The sequence below is a fragment of the Tachyglossus aculeatus genome, chromosome 9 (genome assembly GCF_015852505.1).
Source record: "Tachyglossus aculeatus isolate mTacAcu1 chromosome 9, mTacAcu1.pri, whole genome shotgun sequence".
Taxonomy (NCBI): domain Eukaryota; kingdom Metazoa; phylum Chordata; class Mammalia; order Monotremata; family Tachyglossidae; genus Tachyglossus; species Tachyglossus aculeatus.
The window spans coordinates 16,064,638-16,085,681 of NC_052074.1; the positions used below are offsets into that span (position 1 = coordinate 16,064,638).

Sequence of the window (21,044 nt, forward strand, 5' to 3'; positions counted from 1 at the left end):
GCACTACCAAAGTTGTTATTTAGAACCACTTGTAAGTTCGTTGGCTAAGGGAGCAGTTCTCCTTTTAGTGAGTGCACAACTCAGTGCCCACAGGGGAATAGCTGAGATGGTGTCTGAGAAAAGATCTCCCTTCCATTCCTGCCCTGCAATCCCCAGGAGCTATGACCCTACCACTTCCTCCTCCTCAGAGAGAGATTTGAGCTCAATGAATACCTGAAATGATAATATTCAGCCAAATATTTGCCTTCCCCAAGAGTATTTATAGGAAAGGCAGGTTAGTAGTTCTCCAAAAAGGATTGCTCTTTTAAACACAGGTCTAATTAAAAGGTTTGGACTCCTAAATCCAGAATCCATGAGATCCTAGATCCGCGAGAAGCAGCGTGGCTCGGTGGAAAGAGCAAGGGCTTTGGAGTCAGAGATCATGGGTTCAAATCCCGGTTCCACCAATTGTCAGCTGTGTGTCTTTGAGCAAGTCACTTAACTTCTCTGTGCCTCAGTTACCTCATCTGTAAAATGGGAATTAAGACCGTGAGCCCCCTGTGGGACAACCTGATCACCTTGTAACCTCCCCAGCACTTAGAACAGTGCTTTGCACATAGTAAGCACTTAAGTGCCATCATTATTATTATTAAATTAAGAGATTTTCTTTAGGAAATGGACTGTGATAGTTTAATGACACTGCCTGCTAAAAGAAGGAAAATCTGTTGTCGCTGCCAATGGCATATTAATATTCTATGCTTAGGCCTAATGTGTTAGAAAACAGCCCTGCTTTTCACAGTCACATTGGATCAATCAATCAATCAATCAATCGTATTTATTGAGTGCTTGCTGTGTGCAGAGCACTGCACTAAGCGCTTGGGAAGTACAAGTTGGCAACATATAGAGACAGTCCCTACCCAACAGTGGGCTCACAGTCTAGAAGGGGGAGACAGAGGATATGATTCGAGGATCCAATGACTGCCACAGGAAATGAATATTAAATTATACCTTTGTCTTTTTCACATTTCAGTATTCTATTATTTCATTTTCTCCATCACTTTAATGACACTTTACAAAAGCAAAATCAATCAGTCAATCGTATTTATTGAGCGCTTACTGTGTGCAGAGCACTGTACTAAGCGCTTGGGAAGTACAAGTTGGCAACATAATATGGTTTATTATCAAAAATAAGTCTAGGAGACACCCTTTATTATCTTACCCCATGATAATTTGTGGGCTGAAACGATATTAAAAAACAAACATACAAACAAACTAAGGAAATGTATCCAGAAAGACCCTAAATGCTGCAAAGATGCGTGCAGATGTGGCTGAAAAGGTTGATGTGCAGCCAATATTCCCTTCTTTGCTGAATTAATGTTTGCCTCTTGATAACGTAATCTTTACAAAGACTTTGCTCAAGGAGAGCAAGCACTTTCCTAATTTTTGCTCACCAACTGCTGCAGTAGTTATCCCCCCAGTCCTTGCTGTGTCACATTGTTTGAGGCAGTGTTCCCTACTGAGAAGCAGCGTGGCTCAGTGGAAGGAGCGCGGGCTTTGGAGTCAGAGGTCATGGATTCAAATCCCGGCTCCACCAATTGTCAGCTGTGTGACTTTGGGCAAGTCACTTCACTTCTCTGGGCCTCAGTTACCTCATCTGTAAAATGGGGATTAAGATGGTGAGTCCCTCGTGGTACAACCTGGTCACCTTGTAACCTCCCCAGCGCTTAGAACAGTGCTTTGCACATAGTAAGCACTTAATAAATGCCATTATTATTATTATTAGTAGTAGTATTAGTATTACTGAGTTGATTGTGCCTTCTGCTCACCTAACTTGTGTGTGCCTTTTTTCAGTTCACCCAACAGCAACTACTTGGCTGTACTGCTGTCATCTAATCTCCTTAAATACCTGGCTGCTGGGGTTCCAGGGCTTCACTGTTGATGGTTTTGCTAAACCATTTGATGTTGAATATAGCTCAGAGCGAATTGGAGAAACTATACATTTAACTGGGTATGTCTTGGATAATAGGTCCAGTATCAAAGGCATTTGGAATGGAGTGTGAAATTACCACAAATCTCTCTCTCCGCCAAACATCTGTGTATGTTTCCGTAATAAGTTCTGCTCTTAGTGAATATTGAAAGTACTTAACTGATTGGAAAGACCAAATATCAGGCATGTCAAATAACATGGGATCACTATATTCATTTGTCCATTATGGCAAAGTAAACCATAAAATGTTCAAAATAGGTCACTGAGGACCACCTTATTTCTGAGTTAACTTTCCACACAATGAATCCCCTCGTGGGCCTCTCAGCAGAAATGGGTGGTCTGTGTTTTTGTAATCCCTGTGGGGAAATACACAAGATGGGAAATGTGTGCCAGATTGTCTGTTTTGCATGCACTGTTACTTATTTGGGGCATTTAGATGCACAGTTGTAATTTATGGGTCATGACTCTGCATCTGAATTTTGGGCATAGGAAAATAAAACTTTGAATAGTAACTAGTGACAGGGTACACATATTAAGTTTGACAATTTCAGAACTGATTAAGGGGAAAAACCCTTTTATTCCACCAATTTGATGGTTTATAAGTTTTAAAGCAGTGTTTTTTATCAGGTAGTTAGAATAACTCTAAAAATATGTAATGTACATGTCAATGTAACCTTTCTTTTTTTTTTTTTAAAGCACATAGAACCATTCAGCTGGATTTGCCTCTGCATTCCCATCTTCAGCTTTACCTTTTTCTTTTTAAATAATGAATTATCTTTAAAGAAGATTCCTTTCTTCAGATTGGATTGTATTTTTTGGCTGATAATAATTAATTGACCTAATTGTGTGTTTGGGATGTGGTCAGTAGAAATTCCAGACAACACAGGGAAAAAGATAAATATATAAAGTCGATGGCTTGCTCTTTGAATTGGGTAATCTATCTGAGTAAGCATGGGGAAAGTGGAGAGCTTTCTGCCTAAAATAGTTTTTGTCTCCTCATTCAATGACTAGCAGGTTTGTTGGAACTCTGCTGGTGAGGTTGATGATGTTGCTTTGTTCCCTTACAAAGGATAAAGTTGATTTGAAAATGCTATGATGGAGATAGAAATGGGAAAAGGATAAATCAAATGCCCGTGTTTTTTTGGAAAAGCAGTTGGCATTGCAAGAAATTATAGAGTTTTTAAACATGTCTTGGGGTTCAAAGATGATGAGCAAGGAACGTATCCACTAATTTGGTTGCATTGTACTCTCCCAAGTGCTTAGACAGTGCTCTGCACACAGTAACTGTTCGGTAAATACCACTGATTGATTGACACTGCTGACAGTGAGATTTTGATCACTGGTGTGGCTGAAAACACCTGTGTTTCTCTGACCATCCCTGGCACGTTATGTCAATGTAAACATTGGTCCTTGCTGCCCTTCAGTTGGCTTTCCATAGTGTCTGATGCACTTCCCAGCGCTTAGAACAGTGCTTGGCACATAGTAAATGCTTAATAAATGCCATTATTATTATTATTCTCATTTTTCCCTCTTAGAATCATGGCATTTCTGAAGCCTCTGCTCGAAGACAGTCAGCCTACTTTGGATTGCTCTGAGTTGGGCTGCCAGGCCTTCTTCTGCTTCCCAACCATCCCAAGTGAGGCCTTTTAGGAGGATCTGCTTCACTGTGTCTTTTAATTTCTCCTCTGTTGTTGAAGATTATTACCATGGCATCTTTGAAGTCCTGAGGCCTAAGTCCTGATCCCCTTTTGGTTTAGATTTCATTAGAAGACTTACCACATTCAGGTGACTTACCGCACATAATACTGTGGGTTTTACTTTGATAGGAGCTTCCTAAAAAGATGGAGCAATAGTCAAGCCTTTCCCTTTTGATCAGTTCCTTACACTTTGATGAGGGCAGTTACATTTAGAAGAGCATTTAAGGCATTGCTGCTGTCTCTACAGGATTCCCTTCTTGTCTGTGAAGAATGGAGGCAACTTTGACCTATCACTTTCTTGTGGTAGTATGAATGGGAGTTCCTTAGTATTAAGTAAAATTCCTGGCTTTTGGAGCAGACAACTTTGAATCTCTTCTGAATTGGGACACTAGTCACTCATTGCTTTTGTCCGTGCTCTGCTGTAGGAATTTCTTTAATCATGGAGTCTCTTTCCAATCTGGGTCATGTGTATACTGTCATATCCCCAGGAAAATATCTTGAGGAAACTCCTATTCACATGGACAAATGCAATTGTAGTTCCTTCATTCAGTAGCATTGCCATGGAGCTCTTTGAAGGTGTATCCATTTTCAAGAATGACTTTGAGCCCTCTTCATCCTTCGAAGCCACATTTTTGTTAAGTTGATTGCTCTCCTGGTGTGAGTTTGGAGCCTGTAAAAATTAGTCCAGTACTATATAACTCATGTAATTTCAATGATCCAAGTTTCAAGTTTCACTGTTGGACAGTGATGGAATAAATGAAACACCATTGTTTAGATATGGGGTGTTTCCATGTCTCTCTCTTATGTGGGAAGCAGAAAACAAAGTGTTAATGATTATGCACTATCGGCCAACATCACTCAATAAAAGTAGGCTAGTGCTATTTATCTTTCTTACAGAATTGAGACATGAGGCAAAAGTGAAAACAGTGTCAGGCACTGCAAAAGTCAAGCATGGCAGCCAACAAAGGACAGCCATTGTGTGTACTTAATGAATAATTCATTAGGAACTGGGGTATCCTAATTTTTGGACTTTGCCATCACAGAAGCACCTTAAAGTGAATTTCAGTGATCAGACATCAGTGATGTCTTCAAATATTAACTATTTTTCTACCTCTTTATTGAAATCTAGGCCTATTGTCCATCTAAAAATATGTTGTCTTCACTGTCCCATTATTATCATTATTAGTAGTCATACCGTTATTATTAAGATATCTAAGTGCTTACTGTGTGTCAGGCACTGTTCCAAGTGCTGGAGAACATATGAGTTAATTTTGTCAGTCACAGTCCTGGTCCCATAATTCCCACAATTTCAATAAGAGGGAGAACAGGTATTGGATCCCTGTTTTACAGATGAGGAGACAGAGACACAAAGTTAAATACCTTGCCAAAGGTCTCACAGACAAGTGGCTGAACAGGGATTAGAACCCAGTTCCTCTGACACCCAGGCCTGTGCTATATCCACTAGGCAACATTGTTAAACTTGTTTTCACATTCCGGCATCGTTACCTTTCCATAAATTGAAGTCCCCAGTGATTAACTTGTCAAATTTTGGGACTGCTGTCCAAATCCTTGAATAATTTTTCTTCTTACTCTTCTGTATTTTCTTCAGTGAGAGTATATGCATTGGTGATGAGAGCAAGGTTTACTTTTTTATTGGAGCAAGGTGCAGCGAATGTATGTAATTGTTCTTCATATTTGAAGACACCAATGATAGTGAAATTCACCAATGAGTGTGTTTGTGTGGCTGAAAAGGCCATTGTGGAACTCCATAGTTATGTACCCAGTGTGCACACAAAAAGGCTGTTGGGTTATCATAGAATTTGCAGAACCCAATGCTGTTTTCTCCTCTGCCTCCTTTTCTCTCATTCCTTGTGAAGCTTTCCCTCACATAGTCACTCCTTTCTTGATAACAGTGATTAGTAATTTCAGAAGAAAGTCCGGCAAGTGCAAATTCTATATAGTGACATTATATGCTTATACTTTTGTGTATTCTGTAACTCTCATGCAATGATACTTAAAAAATTGAAAAATAAGAAATCCATGTAATCCAAGTGCCCACATTTTTGCCACTGAACTACACAGTGGATGGTTTTGATATCTTTTTTTTTACTTGTGTGCAAAACTTGAGTAGACTATAAACCAAGAACTCAACAATGTGAATTTAAGATGAATTTATCACTGAGAATATACAGCATATGAAAAGCCCTTGAGTGAAGTAATAAGAAAATTTCTCTTCCTTTTCTGACTGTTCTAATATTCACAAAATGACTGTTTCAAATGCATGATCCTTGATAGCGAATGATTTTTTTATGGGGTAATGTTGATATAAAAGATGAAACTATTTGAAACTGTGATTCAATTTGAAGAGATTGCCGTAAGTGCTGGGAACACTATTAACCGCAACACAGTGGTACAATAAATTTAAAAGCCAGTAAAACTATACTTTTAAGAGAAATGTGATCAATGAGTATTTTCTCCCTCAGGTTTAGCAAACTGGATGTACATTTCTTCAGGAGAGGTTTTGGGGAGAAGAATAGTTTGGTTGCAAATACAGTTTGGGGGAAGAAGCCTGGCCTAGTGGAAAGAGCGTGGGCCTGGGGTTCAGAGTAGCTGACTTCTAACCATGACCTGCCACGAGCCTATAATCTGACCTTGAGCAAGTCACTTAACTTCTCTGGACCTCAGTTTCCTCATCTGTAAATTGTGAACTATATACCTGTTCTTCCCCCGACTTAGACTGTGAGCCCATGTGGGGCAGGGACTGTGTCTGATCTGATAGATTTGTCCCTACCTCAGCACTTAGAACAGTGCTTGGCACATAGTAAATGCTTAAGAAATAGCACAATTATAATAATGATTGTCATTATTATTTTATGTTTATTTATGAATACTTAAAATGTTGAGGATTTCAACATACAAATGTTGGATCTGCATGTATGTTAGATGTTAAGTTGCTTTCCTGGTAATTGAAATGTTCAATCAATGGTATTTATTGGGCTCTTTGTGCAGAGCACTGTACTAAGTACTTGGAAGAGTACAATACAACAGTAAACAGACAAATTCCCTGCCCACAATGAGTTTACAGTCTAGAGGGCGAGAGCACTGTATTAAATGCTTGTGAGAGTACAGTAGAAGAGAGTTGGTACAGACATTTCCTACCCACAAGAGCTCACAAAACTAGAGGGACATAATTGGGCCCGGTCCAAGGACAGATTAACCCAGTGACTTGGGGGCTGATGTTCAGTGGTCCCAAGCATGGCCCCGAATGCTCTTCTACAGATGCCATTCAGCAGTCTCGCAATTGCTTGCCTCTTGACCCTAATAACATGAGGCCACATGGCTTGTGATGCTTGAAATAGATCTTCCCAAAATAGCCACTGTGTGTATACACACACACACACACACACACACACACACACACACTCTCTCTCTCTCTCTCTCTCTCTCTCTCTCTCTCTCTCTCTCTCTCACTCAGAGGGAGAAGGACGGAGCTGAAAGTTACCTGCAGGGTCCACCACCTGACACCCCCCTTGCTCCCTCTTTAGGCTTAGTGGCTATTTAAAATTTCCCCCTCTCCTGTAGAGGAGAGAGTGGCTGATGGGTCTGGATGTTTGGGGCCCAGCTCTGGCACTCAGGTGTCACTCTGAGTTGGCCCTGGCTCTTCCACTGCTTCCATCACCTGATCCACCTCCTCCCAGCTGAGCATCGATCCAAGGACAAGGTAGTTAGGTGGCCTGCTGCTAATATGGCTGTCTTTAAATGGAAATATTGTCCTCTAAGTGGAGCAAGGATCTCTCTTGAACAAACAGCTATGCTTACAGGTTTACATGTCCCTGAGCCGGCAGACAAGGTCTACCATGGGATCCCATCTGCCTCCCCACCCAGGGCCCAGCACCGTCTGTCAGGTGGTGGAGGAGAGGCATCTCCTCTGCATCCTCCTCTGCTTGTGCAGAGAAGCAGAGTGGCTCAGCACAGGCTTGGGAGTCAGAGGTCATGGGTTCTAATCTTTACTCTAGCTCTTGTTAGCTGTGTGACTTTGGGCAAGTAACTTTTCTGTGCCTCAGTTCCCTCCTCTGTAAAATGGGGATTAAGACTGTGAGCCCCACATGGGACAACCTTGATTACCTTGTATCCCCCCAGCGCTTAGAACAGTGCTTGGCACATAGTAAGCGCTTAACAAATACCGATGTTATAATTATTATCGTCTCCGGGTCAAGGAGGAAAGCATGGAGAGGGAGGAGTAGAGGCACACCAGGAAGCATCAGCGAGTCATAAAAGGGACAGAGCCTCTCTCTGTTTCTTCCTTAGCATGGTGGTGAGGTCCTCCTGCTGTCCTCCAGACTTTCAGGCAAAAGACCACCTGGCTTCAGCTGCTCTGTTGGGTATAAGCAGAATTCTGAGATCTCCCATAGCTTCCTCCAGCCTCCAATGCATGTCTGCCTGGCGACTCTGGAACTATGCAATGTCATTATTATAGTCCACTGTGTATGATCTCCATATCATGGGTCTCCTGAGACACCTCATAAAATGGCCCAGTTTAGTTCCAACCCAGGCCCAACCCCAGAGGGCTGTGGTCATTTTTACTGGTCCTTCCATAGTTTGTTGTTCAAGCTTTAGAAAAGCTTGAGCTGCAGAGAGCAGTGCAGAGGCTTCTGAAACCACAGCTCTAGCTTTGATAAGCTCTTAGTAAGAAAGAGGTTGTATTAGATTTAAAGTAAAAACCTTGATAGGTTGGCTGTCTGTTGAAGCATTGAATAGTAAATCATTGCTTAAGCTTTAACAAATGCGGAAATCTACTTTCTGCAGGACAGAGATGGGAAAATTTAATCATTAATCCTCATGATTCTGAGGGATTGAAGTTAGTTGAACAATCTATATTTCACAACTCTCATGAAAATAGTCAGAAAATGAAACAACAAAGGAATTCAAATCACTCACAGTGTGTCTTGGCAGCATCATTGCTTGCTGGTTTGTATTCATGTCACATCCAAAAGTTTTCAGCCTAAACCTGACCTTGAAATCCAGATGATAGGTGATACAAATACCGAAAATGAGTGAAATCTCTCGTGGCTCAGTGACTCAAGCATGAGCTTGGGAGTCAGAGGTCATGGGTTCTAATCCCGGCTCTGCCACTTGTCAGCTGTGTGACTTCGGGCAAGTCACTTCTCTGTGCCTCTGTTCCCTCATTTGTAAAATGGTGATTAAGACTGTGAGCCCCATGTGGGACAACCTGATCACCTTGTATCCCTCCCAGCGCTTAGAACAGTGCTCTTCACATAGTAAGTGCTTAACAAATACCATCATTATTATTATTATCCTTATTTCAGGGCCCTACTTCAGTCTTAGGGAAAGCCCTACAAAGTGTAAAATTCAGCATATTCAGTAGAATTATGGAAATGACCTCTCTCTTATCAGTAAAAGAGTACTTAAATAGGGAAGTCAGAGAGAGATCAAGAGAAAAGTCCCAGTGGAGGAGGGACAGGTAAAAAACACAGAAAATTCACTCTTAATAACAAATACGTACATTGTATGTAGTATAATTGTGGCATTTAAGTCCTTACTGCTTGTTCAGATCTTCAGCAAATGTAAGATTATCAGGCACAGTTCCTGCACAAATGGGGCTCACAATCTCTTATCCACATTTACGATGAGGAAACTGAGTCCCTGAGAGTTCAAGTAGTTTGCTTAAAGTTGCACAGTACAACAATGGCAGAGCTGAGGTTCAAACCCTTATTTTCTGACTCCTGTTCCTAAACGTGTTCCACTAGGCTGCACTGCCCTCCCTGAAGGGTCCCTAAATTGAAGAGGGTTGGGATAGGATGATCTGAACTATAACTGGGCTGCCCATGTCATTCAAGCAGATAAGATCCCGTGCCTTTCCATATTCAGACCATTTATGCGTAGAGATACCAAAAAAAAATGTTCTCTTGTCCATAGTGTTAAATCTTCTGGTGACAGGAGAGACCCCTGCTGATTTTAGGGATCTGTCAAATTCTAGTCTGACTCTAATAATCATAGTAAGCACTTACTACGTTTTTTTTTATGCACTGACTATGAGCCAGGTACTGTACTAAGCATTGGGATAGATGCAAGCAAATCAGATTGGACACAGTCCCTGTCCCATATGGGGCACACAGTCTTAATCCTCCTTTAATAGATGAGGCCCAGTGAAGTGACTTGCCCCAGGTCACACAGCAGACTAGTGGCGGAGCCGGAATTAGAACCTAGTTCCTTATCACTACCAGGCCTGTGTTCTAGAAATCGCCGCCCCAGCTCTGTTTGTCAGAGAAAATAGAGCACTCCTGGCTCAACTCCTGAATCTGGTTGGGACACAGGAACTTCACACTACCAGACCTGACCCTCACATTGGCAAGGCCCAAGTAAGAACACAGTTCACCTGCAAGTTCAGGTCAAGAAAAAGAAAATTGTCCAAGCCGATCTCATATTTCCCTTTGTTCCTTCACCATCTTTCAAACCCTCCTGGCAATAGCTATGAAATTCATTTTAAGGACAGCTTAAGAACATCTCATTTACTGTGTTGGGCGGTCATTTTGGGGGGTTTAAAATGCTCAGTGCCACTGGTTGGAACATAGACCAAAAGGTCTCTATAAGACTGCCATACTTAACAGTGGTTTATGAAAGAGGTGAAGGCAGTTAATGATGTTGGGGGCCTGATGAGAGTGTGTGGAAAGCACAAGCAAAATCCATCATCTCTACTAAAAAAAGTAAGTTGAACTTATGTTCTCCTAGGGATTGCATATCCCTTCTCCCCACTTATCTTACTCCTAAATTCCTACAAGTAGGAAAACCCCCATGTTTATCTACTAGAAGCAGCATGGCTCATTGGAAAGAGCATGGGCTTTGGAGTCAGAGGTCATGGGTTCAAATCCAGGCTCTGCCAATTGTCAGCTGTGTGACTTTGGGCAAGTCACTTAACTTCTCTTTGCTTGTTGCCTCATATGTAAAATGGGGATGAAGACTGTGAGCCCCCCTTGGGACAACCTGATCAACTTGTAATCTCCCCAGTGCTTAGAACAGTGCTTTGCACATAGTAAGTTCTTAATAAATTCCATTATTATTATTATTAGTGAATAGAGCCACATGCCTGCTGTGTGACGTTGGACAAGTCACTTCACTTCTCTGGGCCTCAGTTACCTCATCTGTAAAATGGGAATTATGAGTGTGACAGGGATTGTGGGGAAGGGACTGTGTCCAACCTGATTACCTTATATCTACCCCAGCACTTAAAGCAGTGCTTGGCACATAGTAAGCACTCAATAAGTAGCATGATCATTATTATTTGTCAGTTGCTGAACAGTTTTTACCGTGCGAAGGCAACCCTTTTAAGTTTGAGTTGCCCCTCAAACTCCACTGTAGACTGTAAGTTCCCTGTGGATAGGAATTGTGTCTACCACCTCTATTGTATTTTTCCAAGTGCTTAGTACAGTGCTCTGCACACCATAAATGCTCAGTTAATGCCTTTGATTGATTCTTAAGATTACGCTGCTTACCTTGATGGAGCAAGTTGTACCCAACTATCTTTATTCACAATGTGGAAGCATCACTGGAGCCACCTAAAACATTTCATCTTTGAAAGTGAACCATAGCTATAGATGTTTATACATATTTATGTTTGTACATATTTATTGCTCTATTTTACTTGTACGTATTTACTATTCTATTTATTTTATTTTGTTAATATGTTTTGTTCTGTTGTCTGTTTCCCCTTTCTAGACTGTGAGCCCGCTGTTGGGTAGGGACCATCTCTATATGTTGCCAACTTGTACTTCCCAAGCACTTAATACAGTGCTCTGCACACAGTAAGCACTCAATAAATACGAATGAATGAATGTGTATCTGGATAAATGTAGATATATTCATTACAGATAACAAACCATGGAAACTTTTATGGCAAGGACTTCAATTCAAGCATTCATACAAAAAGGAAAACACTCCTTGGAGATTTAAGGGATAACTGTTACAGACTATAGTAGTGAAGGAAGTGAAATACTCTTCACTAATGCAGTCTAGAAAAAAATTTATGAAATGGGCTGTGTAGAGTAGGGAACAAGTGTAGGAGGAGGTGGCATGGAAATAAATGAGTTCACAGAGATGCAAAAGCTAAAGTCTAGAGGACTATGACATTGGTTTGAAATAGATTGGAAGTTAATGGAATTTTTTTGGCTTATAGCGGAGGTAAAGAAACTTAGAGGCCTTTTAAATAGTTCTAGAATGATATGTGAGAACATTAGCTTTGCCTAGACAGACCAGTTGACCAATATCAGAGATTATTACTGATAGAGCATTAAAAACTCCTTATCCAAATAATTTAGGCCAAAATACCAGGAGAAAAGACAGTAGTACTATTGGATTTTAGAAGGAATGGTTGTGGAAACAAAGCTAGTTTTAAGAGTTATCACTAGGGATATCCTTAGCAAGTCTGCAAAAACTTGAAACTGAAAAACAAAGGTGAATCAAAGGAAAAAATTAATTTATTTTTAACCCTCAAATTAAACTAAATATTTTCACCAGCAAAATAGACTTTGCTATCACCAAACTGCTACCTAGTGGTATAGTATCCAGTTATACATGGACATAGAAAGAAAAGTGTACCAAGAAAGCAACTGTGGCTTTGAAATAATGAACTGAAAGAGATAACCTAGAAGCAGAAAGGCAGGCATAAGCTGTCTTGGCAATGTGATAAAATAGTGAACTGTTGCCAGATGAAAGAAGCAGAATGTACAACTGGGAGCTCTCCTCTAGCACAATCAATCAATAGTATTTATCAAGCACTTACTATGTGCTGAGCCCTATCCTAAGCACTTGGGAGAATACAAAACCTTTAAAAAGAAGAGAAAACCAAGATACAGTCTCAAAAATAGTAACAGATCTTAAAAGCGGGAACTGAATCAATGCAATAGAGGACTACTTTTATTTTTTTCACTGGGTAGAAAGGATTGTAGGATGTGCATAATCCTTCTCAGCCATACTTCCACACATAGAAAGATCGTATCATCAATAGTATCATCTTTGAAAATGAAGAATAGAGGTAACAGGGTATGGTGGAATGAATGGAATGGAAATCAGGAGACTCATGTTCTCGTTCCAGCTGACCCTGACCCTCTGTGTGATGTTGGGTAAACCACTTAACCTCTCTGTTCCCCAGTTTCCCCATCTGTAAAATAGGATAGTTTCACCTGGTCTCTCTACGTCTTGGATTGTGCACCTCGTGTGCGTCAGGGACTGTGACCTTATTGGATCTATTGCAGCCCTTATCATGTTTTGCACACAGTAAGGGCCTAACGAATATTATAACTAGTGCTAATACTGGGGAAAGGATATATGTGTGAGCAGGGGTGATTGATCAGTACACTTGTAGCTTTACAGAATGTGTTTTAAAGGGATCAGTTTATGTTATCTAAATGTTATATTGGTATGATGCGGCTCAGTATTAATCTTTTCTGGGTTTTTTGAAGGGGGATAGATACTCTTTTATCGAGATCACTTAAGGTTATAAAATTAAATCATCTTTTCCCTTTTCTTCTATTTTTGAAGTATAATATTTAGGAATATATATCCCTAGAACCCAATTATGTCCTTGGGCATGAACTTGTTGTGGTTCTTGAAGAAACTCTAAGTGCTATATGTACACACTGAGCCCCTTTTTGTACCATCATTTTCCTCAACTTTTCATCGTACTTCAATCAGTGGTATTTACTGAATTCTTGTGGTGTGCAGAGCACTGTGCTAAGCACTTTGAAGTCTCCCTTGCTTCAATTGTTATCCTATTCAGTAAGCTTCTTCCTAAGGAGGTGTTTTAAACTGCTATTGCACACTAAAGGAGCAGATGAATTATAGTTTCTCCATTCAGTCCTAATTTTCAGTATGATTCTCCACAGTCTACTGAATATAGATCCATATTTTTATATTCTGAGCAAAGATAGTTAACTGACATTTTTCTCTAGGAAGAGAATCAGTAAGGGTAAAGGTCAAAGAAATACCCTTATAACATTCCACCACTTCTCCCTATTGAGAAATACAGAGTAAAAGATGAGTGAACTAATACAATCTCTTTTCATTTTAAAAAATGTGATTTAGGATTTCATTTTCCCTGTGGAGTTTGAGAACTGTTTTCATCTCTTAAGTGTCCAGACATTAGTCAGTTATTGCTCAAATGATCAAATGCAGTCTCTCACATTACCAGTGACATGTACACGCATGCTCTCTCTGTCTCTCTCTGTCTCCCTCTCCTTCCTCCCTCCCTTCTCATTTCAATTATCTTTAGTAACTTTGAGCTAGTCATTCTGCAGAGCTCGATATCATTGTGTAATTAGCCTCAACAACAATAAAGTGAATTCTGTCTATCTCTAATCCGTTATTACTCCTAGTTTATCCAACAAATAATCCCATTTCTCCCCCTCTAATCTCATTGATATACTGTAGGCCCAGTTGTGGAGAGTTAGAAGGGACCAGGTCTGCCTCTTCACTCTCTGTGGAATCTCACTGGCTTTTACTCTCCAAACACAGCCTTGTGGTATCTGACATTCAGACATCGGAGAACAAAGATGCTTCATGTTTAAAATCAATTTTACCAGCTGAGAATAATAGCAGTTACTTTAAATGGAAAGAGCTTTCAAACAAAAATGGTATGCTGACTGCCAACAGATCTCTTAGCTGGCAGTCAGGTCATTTCAGTGTCTAGTAGCTCCTTTTTTCCTCGCTGTTGAAGTTGATTTTACAGGAAGCTGAAGAGCAAAAGATTATGTTCAGAGAAAAGACCTTTCTACATTCTCTTAGTGGCCATCCTTCAATTGTATTGCCATGGCCATTTCTTGAAAGGAGGAGGGCAACAGGCAAAAGGGTCCTCATGCTCTCAATAGCCATGTTCTCTTTGCTTCGGAAATGTTGGTGCATTTATGAATAATGGGAGAATTACGTGATTTAGCAGTTGCTGTCAAGGTTAAGCAGCTGCCAAATCATCTAATTTCTCCCATTAGGTTTAAGATTAATGGAAGGGGAAGGGGGAGGATAGGTAGGCCCTACTGTAGAGTGTGTAAAGTCCCACGACAAGAAACAGTCATGGTCTGGTATCTTAATGGATCAGCTACAGTGCCATTTTATACTGCATGCGGTGTCAGAACAGTTCTACTTTGAGGATGCAGTGGTTTGCCCCAGTGTCAAAAGCCAGGAAAGGTGCCCTACTCTGTTCTATATACACACATCATTCTATATGTATGTATGGGTGTGTGTTCGTAGGTTTGCAAATTTACACGTAGAAGTAGCTCTTTATCATGACCGTAAGAATTAATTATTTTAGGAAAGCTGTTGGTTCCAGTATTCTCTCAACTCCTGTTATTTGTTCAATTTTTAATGTTTTTTGTAGTTTTTATATAGTTAGGAGATACAATCTATTCCCTCAAAATTCTTAGTTTGGCAATAAATCTACTTCATAATCCAAAGCAATAGTCCTTACTCTCCAAATAAGTAAGACTGTTATGTGGATTAAAATGAATGGACTGATGGAGTTATTTTTTTTTCCTTTTTTTGATTATAGGATCCGAAATTGCGAGAGTTGCTGGATGTGGGGAACATAGGACGCCTGGAACATCGTATGATAACTGTAGTGTATGGTCCAGATTTGGTTAACATCTCCCATTTGAACTTAGTGGCATTTCAAGAAGAACTAGCAAAGGTATTGTATATTGGAATTTATGGGATGCTGAATTTAGACAAGTATTAATGTGAATTTTGTCTTCAAACCCTTACAGAAACAGCTCAGAATCTTTTATTTTAGGACAAGGGCGTGATGTTTCCCAAAGTCTTACAGTTAAAGAGAGGTTTTCAGACTATCACAGACATTCATTGAGCCCCATCTGTGTGCAGAGTGTTGTACTGGGCATTTGGCAGAACAAAATGATACAGCCCCTGCCTTAAAAGAGTTTACAATCTATTTCTGACAATCACAGTAATAATTTGATTTGCAATTTCTGCAATCCCCTATTTCCCCCCCATATTCCCCTACCCTGACTAAATTTAATTTGCCATAACCAGTGTATCAGGCCACTGTCCCGGGAGCTGTGACCTGTTTGTGTCTTTTGGATGCTGAGTACCTGGCCGGAATTCAGGGCTTGACTTGTGCTCAAGTATTGCTGGCCAAAACACTCTGAATACAACCCTCTGAATCTCGATTGGCCCATTTGGAAGCTACCTTATCACTTCAAGGTGCCTGGCATTTTCACTCCTGAACCGTTTTGGAGATATGCTTTGATCACGTTTCGTGATATAATATCTCTTTTGTGGTTTTGCAAACCATTTTTATAGGAATTTATTAGTTACGGATTGATTTCCCATGCGCCCCAACAGACATTTCATTAGTCATCTATTTTGGGGATTCAGAAAAATATACAAACTTATTCGAAGAGAAAACCCCAAATCCTTCTTTTAAAATGAGTTCACATATTTTCTTCACGATACTGGCCGTCCACTAGTATACAATGAACAAGACTTCAACCAAAACATGCTAGTGTCACTGAAATACATGAGAATGTTATAAAACATTACCCTGTGTCTTGGGTGGTTTTCTGCTCAATGAAACTAGGCCAGTACTTTCTCTCGCCTCATACTTATGGGCCATTATGTTTATAATTTATATTTAATTTCTTGTTTCTTTGCATGTTACTCATTTATGTAGAAGTGCTGCTCGGTAAGGGGTAATGACTATTTCTTTTTGTACTAATTTGCCCCAAGAGACAGGCTTCTGTGGGCTTGTAAGATTTTCCTCCAAGTCTGAATTACTACAGAGCATTTTAGCAGCTCTTTGATGTTCCTTATATAATTAACAAAACAACGGGGCATTTTCTTTCCATTTCTAAATTCGTGTTGCTCAGATTGTCAAATCATAATGCATAGCTTATGTGTATATAAATGCTGTTTTTTATGAGCCATAAGGTGCATTTTTTAAAATTGCTGGGATTCTTATCATATGCTGTGAAACCTCATGTTGTACATATGAATACAATCATCATCATCTACTTGGAGCTAATTTCTGCCACTTCTGCCCACTTCATCATCATCATCATCAATCGTATTTATTGAGCGCTTACTGTGTGCAGAGCACTGTACTAAACACTTGGGAAGTACAAGTTGGCAACATATAGAGACAGTCCCTACCCAACAGTGGGCTCACAGTCTAAAAGGGGGAGACAGAGAACAAAACCAAACATACTAACAAAATAAAATAAATAGAATAGATATGTACAAGTAAAATAAATAAATAAATAGAGTAACAAATATGTACAAACATATATACATATAAACAGGTGCTGTGGGGAAGGGAAGGAGGTAAGATGGGGGGATGGAGAGGGAGACGAGGGGGAGAGGAAGGAAGGGGCTCTGTCTGGGAAGGCCTCCTGGAGTAGGTGAGCTCTCAGTAGGGCCTTGAAGGGAGGAAGAGAGCTAGCTTGGCAGATGGGCAGAGGGAGGGCATTCCAGGCCCAGGGGATGACGTGGGCCGGGGGTCGATGGCGGGACAGGCGAGAACGAGGTACGGTGAGGAGATTAGCGGCAGAGGAGTGGAGGGTGCGGGGTGGGCTGTAGAAGGAGAGAAAGGAGGTGAAGTAGGAGGGGTGAGGTGATGGACAGCCTTGAAGCCCAGGGTGAGGAGTTTCTGCCTGATGCGCAGATTGATTGGTAGCCACTGGAGATTTTTGAGGAGGGGAGTAACATACCCAGAGCGTTTCTGGACAAAGACAATCCGGGCAGCAGCATGAAGTATGGATTGAAGTGGGGAGAGACGCGAGGATGGGAGATCAGAGAGAAGGCTGGTGCAGTAGTCCAGACGGGATAGGATGAGAGCTTGAACGAGCAGGGTAGCTTTTGGGATGGAGAGGAAAGGGCGGATCTTGGCGATGTTGCGGAGGTGAGACGGGCAGGTTTTGGTGACGGATTGGAATTGAGGGGTGAACGAGAGCAGAGTCGAAGATGACACCAAGGTTGCGGGCTTGTGAGACGGGAAGGATGGTAGTGCCGTCAACAGAGATGGGAAAGTCAGGGAGAGGGCAGGGTTTGGGAGAGAAGATAAGGAGTTCAGTCTTGGACATATTGAGTTTTAGATGGTGGGCAGACATCCAGATGGAGATGTCTTGAAGGCAGGAGGAGACATGAGCCTGAAGGGAGGGAGAGAGAGCAGGGGCAGAGATGTCGATTTGGGTGTCGTCAGCATAGAGATGATAGTTGAAGCCGTGGAAGTGAATGAGTTCACCAAGGGAGTGAGTGTAGATCGAGAACAGAAGGGGACCAAGAACTGACCCTTGAGGAACCCCTACAGTAAGGGGATGGGAGGGGGAGGAGGAGCCCGCAAAATTGACCTATAATAGTAGGTTTTAAGTACTTGCTATATGCTAAGCAATGTGCCAAACACTGGGGTAGATACAAGGCAATCTGATTGGACACACTTTCCTATATGGGGCTATCAGATTAATAGGGGGGAGAACACGTATTCCAATACAAAAGCCAAGTGTGAATTTAAAGATATATTCTGGCCTTCCTGATTGGATTTCCCAATTTCCATTCAAGTGCTCCAGAACGGGGAGACAGGGCTGTGCCTTAGAAAAACTCTACGATGTCTGGATCAGGGTTCCTGTTTAGGACTTTGAAGGAACACTAATAACGCTGAGTCTAAAGATGTTACCCCTGTCCGTACCACCCTCATTTTGCAGATCTTTGGTACTGAAGATAAATTTTCCATATACAGACTGAGGTCAGAAGTGGAAATTTTCCACAAATAAATATTTTTTTCCAAAGTAGGTTCCCCTTGATGATTTGCGTGCTGATGAGAAACAGCGTGGCTCAGTGGAAAGAGCATGGGCTTGGGAGTCAGAGGTCGTGGGTTCGAATGCTGGCTTCATCACTTGTCAGCTGTGTGACTTTGGGCAAGTCACTTAACTTCTCTGTGCCTCAGTTATCTCATCTGAGTTATCCCAGACTGAGCCCCCTCCCCCAGACTGAGCCCCCTCTTGCCTCTCCCCCTCCTCCCCCTCCCTCCCACCTTGCCTCCTTCCCCTCCCCACAGCACCTGTATATATGTTTGTACGTATTTATTACTCTATTTATTTTATTTGAACATATTTATTCTATTTATTTTATTTTGTTAATATGTTTTGTTGTCTGTCTCCCCCTTCTAGACTGTGAGCCCGCTGTTGGGTAGGGACCATCTCTATATGTTGCCAACTTGTACTTCCCAAGCACTTAGTACAGTGCTCTGCACACAATAAGTGCTCAATAAATATGATTGAATGCATGAATGAATGAATCTGTAAAATGGGGATTGACTGTGAGCCCCACGTGGGAAAACCTGATTACCCTGTATCTACCCCAGTGCTTAGAACAGTGCTTAGCACATAGTAGTGCTTAACAAGTACCATCATTATCATTATTATTATTATTATTATGCCTATGCTTAAGGGTAATTATACAGTTACATAAGTAATATTCTCTATTTTCTGGACACCTGAAAGCCTTGCTCAGCGCAGCGCTTGCCACATAGTTAGCACTTAACAAATACCTTAACTAACTAATTTTTAATCCACTTCCCTATTTCTGTGACTGTTGTTGGTCTGTTCTAAGCTCCCAGAAGATGTAGAGCTTTTTTGTTTTAATGGCTGACTGTAAAATGTTTATCCCCATTTGCAGCATTCAGATTATTAATCATAATTGCACAACTGTTTTAATTAGGCATCAACTGGACATGTTGATTTGATAAGCGTACAAATGTCCTGAGCACTTGCATTCTGAACGTTTCCCGGCCCCTATCCCTGGCATGAAAATTCAAAACTGTTTGGCTTGGTTATCCTAGAAATGCCTTTACCTCCGCAGGGCTGACCCAATATCAGGTTGAAAGAGTTTTTACCAAATCCACATTTTTCTTAATGACTCTAACAGTATATCAGAAAGCTACAGTTATGTAAGGCCATTACTAAGACAAATATTCAGTCCGACAGTTTTAATAAGATCGAAGAAACCTTGTGATGATAGAGTAGTGCATGCTTATGATTTGTGCCCATTTGACCTCTATATTAGATTGTAAACTCCTTGAGGACAGGGATCATGTTGCCTCAAGGGTGTCTTCTCAAGCTTCTGGTACAGAACTCTGCCCATAGATTTTTCAATGAGTGTTCCTGTGAATGATTGCAGTCCTTGACATATTAATGCTCAGGGACATGCTATGTAGCATCACTACCTTTTCCCAGCTTCCCTGGAGTGATGCATTATTGCGTATTCCTGTACACATTTTTCCAAACCCTCCTTCTGCTGGCTGATATTTTTGGCCAGTGCAATTTCCTGTGGTAATAAATTCCACCTACTTCCCAACTGCTAACTGAAGAAGTGATTTTCCTTTTGTTTGTTTTGAAGCTACCATTTTCAAGTTCCGGTGGGTGAGTCCTCATCCTGTTGTTTTGAGATTTGGCGAATGAGTCCGTGTTCATCCTGTCCCCACCCTTCGTGATTTCAAAAGCATCAATCAAATCCGTCCCCGACCTCCATTTTTCCAGAATGAAGATTCTTAATCTTTTCAATCTGTCAGCCAGCCCCCAGTTTTTTGGGTTGCCTTTCTCAGTACCGCCTCCAACTCTATTAAAACCCTCTTTAGATGCAGGGGCCAGAGCCACGTGCATTATGTAAACATATTTTATACAGTGGCAAAATTATGCCTTTTGTTTTCTGTCAATATTTTGATGATGCCCTGCATTAGGTTGGTCCCTATGACTAGTGCAGTACTCTGGATCCATGATTTTAAAGAAGAGTAAATAATGAGCCCAAAATCTCTTTTCTGAGTGAACACTCTGTTTCCCTCGTCAAATGCTTAGAATTTGGAGGATTTTTCCTTTAGGGCCATTACTTTCCAATTGTTCATAATGAAGGTTGAATTAAAATAATTCATTGAACCTCGTGGATAGCTCCTTTTCATCCTTGAGTACCCTCTAGACTGTAAGATCCTTATGGGCTGGGAAAACGCCTAGTAACTCTGTTGTACTCTCCCAAGCATTTAGTACAGTGCTGTACACACAGTAAACACTCAAATACCACTGATGGATTGATTAATTTTTAATTCCACAATTATTAAAAGGCCCCTCTGATTTCATAATCAAGTTGCATAATAATAATAATAATAATGTTAATGGTATTTGTTAAGTGCTTACTGGGTGCCAGGCACTGTATTATATGCTGCGGTGGATACAAGCAAATAGGGTTGGACACAGTCCATGTACTGCATAGGGTTCACAGTCTTAATCCCCATTTTACAGTTGAGGTAACTGAAGCACAGAGAAGTGAAGTGACTTGCCCAAGGTCACACAGCAGACAAGTGGCGGAGCTGGGATTAG

General features: G+C 41.0%; 1 protein-coding gene across 2 annotated transcripts in view; it reads left to right on the forward strand.

Moving 5' to 3' along the window:
* Nucleotides 1-21,044, forward strand: part of PLCB1 (phospholipase C beta 1) — a 444,925-nt gene that overhangs the window by 238,559 nt on the left and 185,322 nt on the right. For both annotated transcript variants that reach the window (XM_038750967.1, XM_038750968.1), the window contains exon 4: nt 15,218-15,355. In XM_038750967.1, the coding sequence (XP_038606895.1) occupies nt 15,218-15,355 (138 nt within the window). The remainder of the gene's footprint in view (nt 1-15,217; nt 15,356-21,044) is intronic.